The sequence below is a fragment of the Rattus rattus genome, chromosome 3 (assembly GCF_011064425.1).
Source record: "Rattus rattus isolate New Zealand chromosome 3, Rrattus_CSIRO_v1, whole genome shotgun sequence".
NCBI lineage: Eukaryota > Metazoa > Chordata > Mammalia > Rodentia > Muridae > Rattus > Rattus rattus.
In genome coordinates, this window is record NC_046156.1 from 90,329,837 (window position 1) to 90,344,532 (window position 14,696).

General features: G+C 42.4%; 1 protein-coding gene across 1 annotated transcript in view; it reads right to left on the reverse strand.

Annotated features, from left to right (window-relative positions):
* Nucleotides 1-785: 785 nt before the first annotated feature.
* The window catches only part of Kcnab1 (potassium voltage-gated channel subfamily A member regulatory beta subunit 1), a 279,211-nt gene continuing 265,300 nt past the window's right edge, over nt 786-14,696 (reverse strand). The window contains exons 12-14 of the mRNA XM_032898291.1: nt 8,674-8,794; nt 5,411-5,499; nt 786-2,508 (exon numbers count right to left, since the gene is read on the reverse strand). Coding sequence (XP_032754182.1) covers nt 2,419-2,508; nt 5,411-5,499; nt 8,674-8,794 — 300 coding nt within the window. The 3' untranslated portion in view covers nt 786-2,418. The remainder of the gene's footprint in view (nt 2,509-5,410; nt 5,500-8,673; nt 8,795-14,696) is intronic.

Here is a 14,696-nt window from a genome sequence, read left to right on the forward strand (position 1 = left end):
GTGCTTGAGTGATACTTGGCAGTCTGTGAGGTATCAGTTCCTTAGGAGGGAATCCAGGCACAGCGTTTGGAGTTTGCATTTGTCCTGCTCGAGACCATATGACTCTGGCAGTATGTTCTTTGCCAAGGAGTTCTGAAGAGAAAATTAGTAATGAAACCTTTTTCATAAGAGTAAGACTGAAGTGCCTACCTTGGTAGGTAAGTGTAAGCTGGCTGCGTCCACAGCTAACCAGTATTGCTTACATTAGGTTTAAATCCGCAGCTTCTGTCAAGTGGGTTGGCGAGGCTTTAACCTTACCGTGCAGTTTTCCAAAATCCACCGAAAAGGAAAGAGGTTTGCAAAACAGTTTTTAGTTTTCTTGTTAAGTGCAGTCCAAGCTGGCCACAGACTTAAGACCTCCATCCCTCAGTTTCTCAAGTGCCACAATTACAGGTGTGTACCAGCACTCAAAAGTTTATAGCACAAGTTTGTCTTTTTTTTTTCCTCCCCCTTTTTCTTTTTTTGTTGGGATGGTGGGGGTTGAGACAGGGTCTAGTATAGCTCAAGCTGAACTCTGGTTCCTTAGGATTCTGCTTCCCCAGAGATGGGAGTATGGGTGTGTTCTTCCCCTCCTTGTTTTGCCTGTTTTGGTCACTGTGACTTCTGTTAACCATTCAGTGCAGTATAGCTTTCTGTATAATTGGTTTAGGTCATGATTCTTTATTTCATGGTGACATTTTATTTGTATTTTATATATGGGAGAATGTTTAGATCTTAAAGCCTTAAAATGAAAGACCCAAAAGATGTACTATGAGATTGCAGATGCCTTTATTACTCTAAGCAAATGAATTGATTTTCATTTAGACAGCACTCCACTCATTTATACATACAGTAGTTCAGTGGATTAAATTTACAATGAATAGTTGGAAAGTTAATTCAGCTCCATCATTAATCAGATAGATACTCATGGGTGAAACTTCCAAGTTGCCTACTAGGTAGTAACAATCATGATTCTTGGTATCTTTCACTGATAGTTTAAGATTTACAACTTAACCATGTGGTACATAACTGAAAATTATTTTAAGTTCATATATTTCTTGTGTAAATCTTAAAGTGATGGAGAACTTGCTAACTAGATGAAGTAGGATGTTGTTCATCTATAGATAGACAAATAGAGTTAGAAAATGACCCAACCTTTACAGAAAACAAAACAACAACAAAAACCCTTTGTTTTATCCTTATTTACAGATACCCACACAGTATAGTCTTACAGTTCTTCTCAAGTGGGATAGTGAGGGGAATTAACCTGTAGAGGCAGGGCTAAGTATATCTCAGATTCTGAGTGCAAAGTTAAGCCCCTTTATTCCATGCAAAGAGCTATCATGCATATGGTGTAGTGTGTGATACATTTAGAATCAGGAGCTTCTTGAATATTTTGCTTTTTCTTTGGGCAAGTTAATTCATCCAGCATGTGCTGAGGAATGAGAAAAACATTTTTCTTTTTACATTGTCTATGATTTTTTTTCATGTTAATAACTCTTCAGAAAATACCAAGCATTGTATAATAATGTCCCAGTGGTAAACTGAACACTTCCCTTTCTGGGTATTTATAGGTTTAATTACAAAACTGAGCATGTATGTATTTTTAAAGCTCAAATATTTAAACTTAACAGAAATTGTGCCTACAAGCAATTGAAAGTATATGCAGGTTTTAATAGAAAGTAAAAAAAATGAACACAACATTATATTTAAAGCTGTTTCCATAGCATTATAACCCTTTTATAAATTAGCATTGTGTATCTAGTAAAGATTGGGGTGGTCATGCCTTTATAACTCTATGTAAATCGATATGTTAGAACCCTGAGAGACACCCCACTTAAATTATACAGGGCCAGGCAACAACATAGCTTTCAAGATAGTGAAAGTAAATACCTAGAAGTTTTATTTGAATTACAGATGACATAAAACTTGCTAGTGTGAATATGAAATATTAAAAAAAAAAAGTAAATTAATTCTGTTTGTTCTCCCAAGCAAGACTAAAGAGTGAGGCTATCCTGTTTCCTATGCAGGTCATACACTGTATCTTGTGAATTTTGTTCTTTTGAAAAAAATATATATGTACAGCCTTCTGAAGATAATAGATTCCCCTACCCCAATATTCTTTCCATTGCAAAAACATGAGGTACACAGACCAATGCCAGGAGAGGGAACCAGTCCAAGATAAGAAAATAGAATGGATTTTCTGGCTTGTGAATTTTCAGATGTGTTCAGAATTCAGGGTGCACAGTGGTAGCAACAGCAGAGACCTCAGAGAATCCTGGGACACTAGAGGTTGAGCAGCAAGCTGCTAAGTAATTGAAAAGAGTGGCTGGTAAGGCCGTTCTGCACCGCCTACCCACCAGGATTTACCCATGCAGCTTAGGTGGCTCATGCATTGCCTTAGGATCTATAGTCCTTTTTGCTGTAGGGCTTGTTGCGCAATATGTTATCAATCTCATTTACCACATGTGATGTCATCTTAGGGAGGACCTGAGGGGAGGGAGAGAAGCACAAAGCATGGTGTTAGGTCGAGCATTTGTCTTGTGTAGTCAACATTAAGCAGTCATTTATACTTGCGGTATGCTTGCAAGCCATAGCTGAAATGAAGGTTCTCTAACCCCCGTTCCCCTCAGTGGACAAGCTTCGAGTCAGGGAGTGTGTTTGTTGACTCAAGAAGTGAAGACATAAGTCTCAGGAATACAGAGCAGTTTTATCCGGCGGAAATTCAATGTAAGCAATCTATGCTTTAATTTTTCTAGCAGGTAATTATGCTAGCTGTCTTTAAAATAGTATGATTAGTACATATTTATTACATTGTAGCTAACACAGTTTTTACTTAGTATCTGTCACTTTAATGTGAAAAATTAGTATAGAAAATTAAGGTACTTTTGAGGGTAATACTAAGTCCTTCAGATCCTGTGAATATACACTTAAGTGTACACACACACACACACACACACACACACACACACACACACACACACACACACATTAACAGCCATCATTCCTGTACTCGAATAGTCTCATGTGGCTAGAAGTTGCAGCATTGGTTAGCACTGAGACTGGGAATAGATTTTCCAGCTGCCGCTTAGAACTGGTAAAGGATGTTTGCAGCTTAATAGGCCTCCCAGATAAATGGAACAGCATGTATGTCAACAGTGAAATGGAGTAGTACCAAGGACAGACTAGTGGAGATGGTTGGGACAAGGGAAAAGAAGCTGGAATGCTGGAATGTGTAGGGTAGCTTGAATGCCACGTTATAAGAAGTAAGACTTCATTCTCTAGGTTGTTGTGAAACCTAAGGCAGTGGTTCTCACCTTCCGATGCTGCATCCCTTTGCTTTAATTCCTCATTTGTGGTGACCCCCAACTATAAAGTTATTTTTTTTTTACTATTTTATAACTCTAATTTTGCTGTTATGAATCATAATGTAAATATCTGATATATAGGACATGTGATATGCAACCCCTTCGGGGGTCGTGACCCACAGGTTGAGAACTGCTACTCTAAGGACTTGCTTTCCCCCATCAGATACCAGGAAAGTTGAAGGATGAGTTGGGGGAGCCTGAAAGGTATCAGACGGTGAAAGTCACAGTCTAAGGGACAGTAAGACTTAACAAGGCCAGTGATAGTGGAATGGGAGAGGGGGATCTGGGGGTGGGGGGGTCAGTCTGAAGTAGGATGTGTGGTGGTGGGGGATCAGGGTGTGCATGTGGAACTCTGTAAAGCTGACTTGCATAGAGGCAGCTGCTCCTTCAGGGTGAGTGTTATACCATGAGACAAGGGACAAAGACTTGCTTTCTCCCTGGAATAGTCTGACTGTAGAGAGACTGGTGAGATGCAATTAGGATGACCAGTTCTGAGGTTTGGGCCTCGCCCTTTGCTGCAGGCCTGCTGGCCGAGGTGACCTTGCCTCTATTCCAGGGTCGTCCTTAGCAGCCTGTGGGTTTGGCACAATAGGGCAGCTCCTGTGTCTGGGAAACTTGTGGTTCTGGTTGTTGTTTTTTTTCCCCTACCTGAAGTCAAAGGAGGAGTTTTGTTCTCCACTAGCTCTGGAGTGGCAGGTTCTAAATAGCTGAAGTTACTTGAGGACTAAATGCGATTGGAGTTCAAAAACTGGATTTGGTGGAAATAAAATCCAGCAGGCTAGCCATATGAAAGGAAAAATGCCACTGTCAAAACATGTATCAGCTAAAAACAGTGAAAATGAAAAAGCACTTGGATAAAATGTGAAATTCCAATCAATGTGTGTAGTGTTAAAGGAGCCATACTTCAGAGTTTTATGTGAAATCACTTCTAAAAACGCAGCAGATACTTTTCAGCATCTTAAGTTGTTGTGCAGATTTAATGGAATTGTTCCAGTTGTACAACCTTACTGTTATGTTGCCTAAGGACTTGGTGGTGTAAGGGGAGGTTTGGCTAGGGATTTTTTTTGGGACTGGGGGTCATCGTGAAGGGCCTCCAGAACTAAGTTATTGACAACGATGGAGGATTTTTGCAAGTTGGGTGGTGATTACTTTGGAGGTCGAGCATGGACCACTGCTAGTTTTGTGGGAGGGGAATCCTGAAGTGTCCTGGTGGCTGGAGATTAGAATACTGAGGTGGGGAGGAGGGAGAGATAGACAGAGCATGGTGGGGGTGGGGGGAACGTGTACACAAGAATGTGTATACACCTGTGCCACAGGCATATGTCATTGCTCATACTTAAACACAGTCCTAGAGACTTTTCCTGTCTTTATGGTAGCCAGCATTCCACATTTTCTTTACATTTGCTGCCAATTCCAACAGTGTTTGGCCTCTCTAGATACCTAGTGTACTTTTCACCACATCCGGGGCTTCTATCACATCACGTCTAGACTGTTATGTGCTGGTGCTTGGAGTGAGGGAGAAGGGAAGTTTGGTAAGCCCTTGTGCTAGCAATGAGGCTTTCTGGGTAACATCCCTATTCTTTGCCTTTTGAGAATAGAAATCCCATCCTGCTGCTGGCCAGAGCCTTGCTAGGGAGGGAGTGCTTTGGGAATTAAAGTATCGTTTCCTCACCGCCCGGTAGTCTCCGGCAGCTCTAACAACTTAGATCCGGGGTGCTGTTTCATTCCTGCCTGGCACGACTTCCCCTATATACATCTCAGGCAGACAGTTAAACATGAATTCATGCTTAGACCTATCAGTTACGGTGTGACATTGGAGGGCACTGCCCCACACAGAGTGAACCACTGGGATTCGAGCGAGGAACTTGTTTGTTAAATGAGCAGAGGACAGCCCTGGTTCCATGTATAACGTAAGTGTGCTGTGCTTCTTACAGCCTTGTGTTTCCTGCTGCCTTGTCTAGGACACTGCCTGGAGACACACGGTGACAGTCCCTGGAGTTGGCTAGAGGGGCTGCAGTACTTACCTGAATGGCACCAAGGTTTTCAATGAGTTGTTCAGGAGTGGATGATCCCAGCAGCACAGAGCTCACACCCTCGTTTCTCAGGCACCATGCTGGAAAGAGCAAAGCACTGGGTCAGGGTTATTGATATGCTTATAATTTGTGTATATGTGTGTGTGTGTGTGCGTGCGTGTGTGTGCACATGTGTGTACATGTGCATCTGTATGTAGGATAGAAGATAAACTATTTTCTGGGCTTAAAAACTGAAGCAGCACCCTTCTTGTTCAGAAGTTTAATGGCGTCCATACATTTGAATAGTAGGTTTGTGGCTTTCTGGCTTTCTTGCATTTTGCTCCAACTACTAGAGTTCAACATAGTAATATATTGTTCATGAAAATACCCAACATTGCTCACCAAGTACTAATGTCTGGAATCTTGTTTCTGTCAGGCTCCCTTTCTGTCTTACACGTGGTATCACTTCCTCATCTGTCAACCCTTTGCACCGATTATCTCAGTTGCTTTTTTACTAACTCTCAGAGCCCCAGTCCTTCCTCTGCTTTAACAAATCCCATCCAAACTGAACCTCTGTTTTCTACTTGGGTCTAGTGGAGTAAACCTGGGAGAACCATAGAATTTCATAGTCTGGCACCTCTTATGTCCCCTTTCCTTGCCATTTTGCCATCGGGCCTTAGCCAGTCTGACAAACCTCTTTGGTCCTTGATCATCCTTTCGTGTACCCTCCTATGGTGCTGCTTGCTTTTCTTGTTTATTTGAGGCAGGGTTTCATGGAGCCAGGGTGCTGCTCTCCAACTTGTTATATGGCCTGAGATTTTCCTTCCTTTACCTCATGAGTGCTGGGATTACAGGCATGAACAACCGTGATCACACAGTCATTTTGCTGTTCTTGTTGAAACTGCAGAGTCTGCATTAAACATGCTCTTTTTTTTTTTTGCTTCTTTTTTTCAGAGCTGGGGACCGAACCCAGGGCCTTGCGCTTGCTAGGCAAGCGCTCTACCATTGAGCTAAATCCCCAACCCCAAACATGCTCTTTAATTCTAAAGAAAGCATTAAGGTGTGCCGTAAGGTCCCTCGGGCATATGCTGAGCCAGCTCTTCCTTCTTCACTCCCTCAGTGTGAGGGTGTTCACATCCTGCAGCCAGAGAGCAACCCTGGGAGTCTGTTCTCTGAGTCTTCAGGAGATCAACCAGGTCACTAGCCTGGGTACTAAGTGGCTTTACCCAATGAGCTTCATTTCCAGTTTTTTAGTACGGTTCACTGTAATTTTTTTTGAAGATTTTTTAAAAAATTTTTTATTGGGTATTTTATGTATTTATATTTCAAATATTATCCCCTTTCCCCTGCCCCTCCCCCTGCTTCTATGAAGATGCTCCCACTCCCTCCCACCCACCCACTCCCACCTCAACACCCTGGCATCCAGGCTTCTCCTCCTATTGATGCCATACAATGCCATCCTCTGCTTCATGTGCAGCTGGAGCCACGGCTCCCTCCTTGTGTATCTTTGGTTGGTGGTTTAGTCCCTGGGAGATCTGGGGGCGTCTAGTTGGTTGATATTGTTGTTCTTCCTATGGTATTGCAAACTCCTTCTTGCTATAATTTTTAAACTTTTAACTTTAGTAGAGGCAAGCTATCAACAAATATTCTATTACTGTTTGCACAGACTTTACCACTGGCTGTTTATCTGTCTGTGTCAATGTATCCCATTTTGTTGTTGTTGTTGTTGTTGTTGTTGTTGTGTTTTGCTATTATTTGCTGCTGTTTCTTATTAGTATCCCCTCTCCTGGAATTAACACCTATTTTATTATTGCTTTCTCAGTTGACATGCTAATTCTAATAAATCATCTAGTGACATTTATATTCCTCATCGCATGTCCCTCACAGTATTGTTCGAAGCCTGAGTCAAAGAAGGTGAGACAATGAGTGTGAAGTACTCATAACACAGCGAGGCACCCCGATCACCTGAAGTCTGAAGGCTTCTGTATTCAGTGTGGCGGTCATTAATCATGTGTGAGTACTGAGCCGCTGTTCAGGCTGAAGATGCCTCAGGAGTAAAATACATGTTGATTTTTGAAAACCGGTTGAAAAAGAGTATTTAAAAAGCCTAAGTAATTTTGTATATTATATATTGAAATGATAATTTGGGTGGTTTGTATTAAATAAAATGGATTATTAAAATGAATTTCACTTCTATGTTTCATTTAAAGCCTTTTAAAAGTGTTTGTTTAGTTTGTATGAATGTATGCCTTACGTCTTCAGGTGCCTATGGAGGCCAGAAAAGGTATGTGTGTTGGGTCCACTGGAGTTAACCACTGGACGTGAGTGTTGGGAATCAAACTCTGGTTCTCTGGACGAGCAGAGAACACTTTTTTTTTTTTTTTTTTTTTTTTTGAGCTGGGGACCAACTTAGGGCCTTGCGCTGCTAGGCAAGCGCCTACCACTGAGCTAAATCCCCAACCCCAGAGAACACTCTTAACCACGGAGCCGTCTCTCCAGCTCCTGCTTTTCTTTCTTAATATGGCCACTAGCAAATTTGAAAAGAACTAAGTAGTTCCCATTATGTTCTAATGGACAGTGCCAGTGCGTTTGTTTTTCGGGTGGCCGTGACCTTTCACGGACTACACAGCATGAGGAGAACAATTTTCACGGCTGTTGGAAAGGTTCCAGGGGAAGCTGCCCTTGCAGTGTCGTCTTTCAGGGTGGCAGGAGCCAAGGGCCTCTGTGTAGCTCTGTTTCTCGGTCTCTCACCAACCCTGTCTTAGTACCAACGGGGGAGCCAGAAGAAGTGGGTGTCATTGTGTGTGACACAGTTCACCCCAGACATTTGAGTATGTGTGTATTTTAAATTTATTTTTTATTAATTTTTAATATAATACATGTTTATCATTTCCCTATGCCACAGGTCCTCCCAGGTCCTCCCTAGCTCTCTACCCGTCCAACTTTGTTTTCTCTTTCTCCTTTCTCTCTCTCTCTCTCCTCGTTCTTCCTTCTTTCTCTCTTGTTCTCCCCCCACTCTATGTGTGTTTTCACTGATATATTCTCATGACATTGTCTTATAAGGGAGAAAGGGAAGAAAAAATATTACAGCATATAGAAAGTTCTGGGAAACCTTGAATAATTCTCTGTTGTGTGTACCAGCATTTGATGCTTCTGAGCTTAGCCTGTCCTATGACAGGATGTGGGTCAACCATAGAAAAGTATGTGTTTTAGTAATATCAGCGGAAGCCTCCCCTCAGTCCAGAGCCAGCCTGCCATCCCCTCCCGTTCCTTACCCACAGCCAGCTGAGGTAGTGTGCATCCCAGGCGTTCAGCAATTGGAGAGAGGTCTCTCAGCTTGTTCTGCTGTTTTCTCCCTTCTTCACTTACAATCCTTTCCTTCAACCACTGGTAGCACTGGAAATAATGATAACACAGATGTTAAGTCAATAAAATATAAGAACCTCAAGTGAGGCTGGAGAGACGGCACTCATCAGTTAAAAGTGTTCACTGCTCTCTCAGTGGACCTAAGTTAGATTTCCAGCACCAACACCAGGCAGTTCACAACCACCTGTAACTCTAGCTCCAGGGGGTCTAATGCCCTCTTCTGGTTCCCAAGGGCCACCTGCTCTCATGTGGCACGCATGTATACCCATGTACATGAACATAGGCCCAGCTTTCCATTCAGAGCTGGCTGCCACGTTCTCTGCCCCCCAAATCATAGTTTTGCATTATTCTTGTAACGTTCCTTCCTTTTGCCTTATTCCATCCTGTGATGGTTTGCATATGCTTGACCAAGAGAGTGGCACTATTAGAAGGTGTGGCCTTGTTGGAGGAAGTGTGTCACTGTGGGGTGGACTTGGAGACCCTCCTCCTAGCTGCCTGAGGATGCTCAGTCTGTTCCTGGCTTCTTTCAGATGAAGATGTAGAACTTAGCTCCTCCTGCACCATGCCTGTTTGGAAGCTGCCATGCTCTCGCCTTGATGATAATGGACTGAACCTTTGAACCTGTAAGCTAGCCCCAATTAAATGTCCCTTATAAAACTTGCATTGGTCATGGTGTCTGTTGACAGCAATAAAACCCTAACTATGACACATCTCAAATCTCACTGTTATTTTAAAATATTTTAACATATGTGTATGTGCATGTGTATGAGGATGGCTTTGGAGGCCATAAGAAGATGTTATGTCTGTAAGAGCTGGAGTTACAGGCAGTTGAGAGCCACCCAGCATGGGTTCTGGGAACTGAATAGAGGTCCTCTGTAAGAGTAGCAAGTGTTCTTAATTACTGAGCCAGCCATCTTTCACTTTCTAATATAATGATACAATAATTATAACAATTACAATAATAATATTATTATGGGAACTTTGTGTTGACTTCCTCTTATGGTTCCTTTTAATGTCACAAATTAGAATCAATAGAGTATTTGTTTAAAGGACAACCCAGGAAACTATTCTTAAGTGAGTTTCCTTTCCTAAGTATGAAAATCCATTCAAGGATTTCCACTGCCCTTCTTTGCAGAAGGATTTGCTCTTAAGGGAGATGGGACTTATATCTCTGATGTACAAGGCTAGCCCTGACCAGCAGCAGCCCCGGGGAAGGACTTCTCTTCCTGCAGCCGTGGATCTGCACATTCCCAGAGGGAGCAGGAAACTCCACGTTGGCAGTTGGCCACAGTGACTCCTCCCGCACGATTTCAGTAGGCTGCTGGCTTTTGTTTTATTAAGTATTTTCTCATTGCCAAAGAAAAGGATAACCACATTATGTTTTATTGTGATTTTTGAAATAATTTTACAGATGTGAAATGCAGAAGGGCAAGGTGCCCCAGTTCTGTCTGCTCCTAAGTATGAAAGGCTTATGGGCTGGCTCCTCACTTGGGACTTTGCTTGGGGAAATGGCCAAGGCGTTCCCAGCTTCAGCCTTGAGAAGTCTCTGTTTCTTCCAGAGGAAAGGCGCCTGAAGTGACATCTCCAGAGATGACAGCTGGTACCAATGGTGATAGGTGGATGGCTCTGAACGACAAGCACATGACCAGGGCACTGGCAGCCTTCTTGAACCTGGGCACTGCCTATGTCAGATATCCCTGCATAGCTGCAGATGCCTTGAGTAGGAGAATATCATCACCTTACTTCACTTTCATGATCTCTCAGGAGAAGCAATATCTCTGAATAGGTCTCAAACACAAAATGAGAAAGTAGTAGGCAAACGCTTTCCAACACTTTTAAAAAGTGAGTTCCTGAGATTTCAATATGTAGCAGGCACTAAGAATATTTGGTTTGTTTATTCAATTTTCGAAATATATGTAACAAATTCTTTTTCTTAAGATTGGTATATAATCTGTGTGTGTGTGTGTGTGTGTGTGTGTGTGTGTGTGTGTGTGTGTGTGTGTGTGTGTGATGCACCTACATCAACCATATTAGACTTGTAAAATAAGGAGGATTGGCCTGGAGAGATGGCTCAGAAGGTACGCTGCTTGCCTCACAAGATGGAAGACTGGTGTTTGGATCCCCGGCACCATGCAGAACCGGGGATAACGGGGATAACAGTATGTGTCTGTAACGGCAGCACTTCTGCAGTGAAAGGGGTGGCAGAGACAGGTGAATTCCAGAAACCCGTGCGCCCGCCAGCCTGACGTGTGTAGCAGTGAGCAACAAAAAAAGACACCTTTCTTACACTATGGAAGGTGAAGCCTGACGCCTGAGTCTGTCTTTTGACCACTATATGCACAGTGGTATGTGTGTGCCCACACGTATATAACGTAAACACTTACTTATTGAATTCCTCTCCTCTGACTCTCAATACTGAGAATTTCACTGCTGGCTTATCAATGGAGTATATAAGAGCTAGAGTTTTAAAAAAAATATAGTGTTTTCACTACTTTTCTAATACCAAAGGAAACAGGGTTTTTTTTTTTTTTTAAAGCAACAGCTTTAATTTCTGTTCAAATAGAAACATGCTAACAGTGGGAAGAGATGAAGTATAGTTAAAATATTATTAAATGTGAAAGTGACCCTGTGTTTTGTAGGAAGGGTGGTGGCGAACATGGTTGCCACTCTGGATGGCACAGTGCTGTGGGTCTGTTGCTCCATCGTGCATCCCTTCACAGGAGCTTCTCTGTGGACGTCTCTTGAGTTACTTCTCGAACATCATGGTTATCCACCTTGGGCCGTGTATTCACAGTGACCCGCAGAGAGTCCAGTACTGCATAGACAGTAATATTCCCCAAGGTACTAACTAATCGTTAAGATTTGTTTGGTCTCATGTTTAGGGTTATTACACTCATTCATTCTTCATTTATTGAATCATGTGCCTAGGTTAGAGAGTATCAGTTTTTGTTTTAGAATCATCCACAAGTCATTTTCTAGGAACGTAAGTGTTTGGCAGCTGAGCGACCTTCCTGCTTTTATGATTTCATCACAAGCCATATTTGTAGCACCTTCTTTTTACCTAACGAAGTCATGTAATATGGCTGAATGATCAACGTTTTCTCTTTGGCTGCTGCTGTTGGTCTCACAGGTTGAATGCTGCCTAACGTTGGTCATTCTTTTCTGGTCTGAAGCTGGCAAAGAGAAGATCTCTTTCCTTCTAGGACATATTCTCTTAAGGGTGTAGGCTTGTGGCTATCTGTTTTCCTGCTCTAGCTTCATTGTCAAGATCCAAGTAGTGGAAGAACATGGCACATTCATATTAGAAGTAAGTAGAGGAGACAGAGGACTAATAATGTCCAGTCCATAGACAGGTCTACTGAGCCCAGGCCCACTCTAGAATTGTCTTTGTGATAGTAGAGTTCTTAGAATGAGATTGTTCACACTGAGGTCTGTTAGTGGCAGCCAGAGAACTTGAAGCCCGTGTAAGAAATGTTGATGGAGTAAATAGAAGCACATACAACTCAGTAATTGTATTAAGCTTTGTTCTTAAGGCTAGGATGGGAGGACCACAGGAGAATGCAAACACTTGGAAGCAGAGGAGAGTGTGCATTGCACTTGGGTGGAAAGTGCAGTAACATGGGATTGTAGAGACAAGGACAGAAAAGTAGACTTGACTTAGATTCCAAGAGGATTTGGGATTTATCCTGTAAGCAGTAACTGAGAAGTTATGATAGCATTTAAAATGGGTTTTTAGAAGGACAACTAGCCACAAGGGTTGACTGTTGAGAAGAGGGAGGAAATGAGAGCATCCAAGTTCAGTCCTGCAGTAAACCTGGGAAGGGAAGAGGAAGACCTACATTAGGACTGTGCATGGGTGGACCTGAGTGGTCTGGGGAATTTGGATGGAGCCTTGCTAGGTGGGGAGGATGAACAGGAAGAGGTAGCAATCTGACACCTGGATGGCTAGATCTTGGGCAGAGGCATTGCTGTTGTTAAGGAGGGTTAAATTTGAGCAGAGGGTATGTGAGCGTAGATTCCATTAGGCTTGACAAATAGCCATGGGGCGTCTAGACTGGAAGCAGTGCTTTGCTTTCCAACAGAGCAGCCAGAGCTGATGGCATTGTAAGAGGAATGGGGCCAACCAGAAGAGGTTGCCCAGAAAACTCCCTGGCTAATCTTGCTCTCTGTAAGAGCCCTGGAGAGCCATTAAAAGAAGAAGAAGAAGAAAAAAAAAAGATTGACTTTTCACTTGTAGTTCAATATAGCAGACACAAAATATTAGCATTTCAGTGACGTAATAGCAGACAGTTCTGTGAGCTATTTTTAGGCTGTATTGAAAGTTGCCGCTGTATCTTTCCACTTGCCTTTAATTTTTCTACTAGCTCTATAACTTAGTGTGGAGGGTGCCATGCTATTTGCTTCTTTCATTTTCATTTTTATTTTTCCCTTTGGTTGTTCTGCTTAAGTAGCTTTCCCCAGAGCAGACATGTTGCTCTGGAAACACTTGGTTGATAGAGCCGAGCCTGGAGAATTTGTGCTGCCTGCAGCCTTTCGCTCGGACAGGTTCTAAGTGGTTGCTGTTAACGTTCCGGTAGCACTCAATTTGACTGACTTCATGGAAGCCACTCAAACATTTACCCAGTTACTTTTGAGCTCAGCCACAGCCAAACATTTCGAATGTTCTCCCTAGCCACTTTCTGCTTTTGTTAGTATGTTTGTGGAAGTTTTCCATCTGTGTATGAACTTTTTATCAAATAGTGATAGAGGCATACCGACCGGACACAGCACAGCTACATCGTCCTTTTGAGGACCTGGGTGTGAAAGGAAACAGATGTCTTCAGGGAAAGATAATTCACTGACATCAGGAGGCCTGGGTTCTCATGTCAGCTTTATCTGTTGGAGTTTATGGTCTTAATGTTGTTTAATGTCCTTGGGCTTCATTTAATTCCTGCATCCAGCAAAGCCTGCCTCTTGCAGGATTACGCTGAGGACAAATAGCCCGCATATGTGAAGTGCTTTGAATTTTTTGGAAAGCCTGTGAAAGAATACACAGATGGTCTTCCAGCTTAGAACTATTTGACTTAGGGTTTTCTTACTGATATGCAAGAAGTGTATCGATACAATCTCCGTTTTTCACTTTCAGTACAATGTCCAACAGATTACATGCGATAGCCTACTCATCAGTATAAAAAGAATTGGTTTTAGATGATTTGGCTGTCTTTTATTTTTGTTTTTGTATTGTTTTTTCAAGATAAGGTTAGGCTAAGCTATGTTATTTATATGTTAGCCATATTAAATGCATTTTTGACAGGGCATTTTGAGTTTCTAATGTGTTTATCTGGGTATTACTCCATCGTAAGTAGAAGAGTGTTTATACAGCAATTTTAGCTTAGCCACAACTGATTGCTAGCCATCTGTGTCCATGTCTCATGGTGAGGATAAAAGGAAGGAAAACAAAACTCAGCTCACTGCTGGGCACATGGTAGATGCCAAGTAAAGACACAATTCTCAACATTTCCTTTTGCTTACGGCCTTTTTTTTTGCCTTCCTCTTTGCCACATCCCTGCCTAAGATGCCTTTTTTCTCATGGACTTGTTTAGAGTCTGTTCTGAACGACCTTCAGTTTTCAGGAACAAGATCTCATTAAATATTCTGAGATAACTGTGCTTTGATAATTAAAAAATGAGAACACTGTCATGTCAGCATGCTTTGGGGGCTATTTATATCTTGTGATTTTAGAGAACAAACACACCAAAAGCTCAACTCTTATAGATGGAAAGGAGAGTAAAATCCTAGAGCCGTGAGAAGGTTCTAGCTAGGGAGGTGTTGGTGGTCAGCTGTCTCATCCCATCGTGTCCTGTGCACCCCACCCCCAGCTACACTGGGAATGTCTGGGCTTGGCTTGGGTTCTGCTGGTTCAGTGCTGAAAGAGGCTGGGTTGAGCATATAC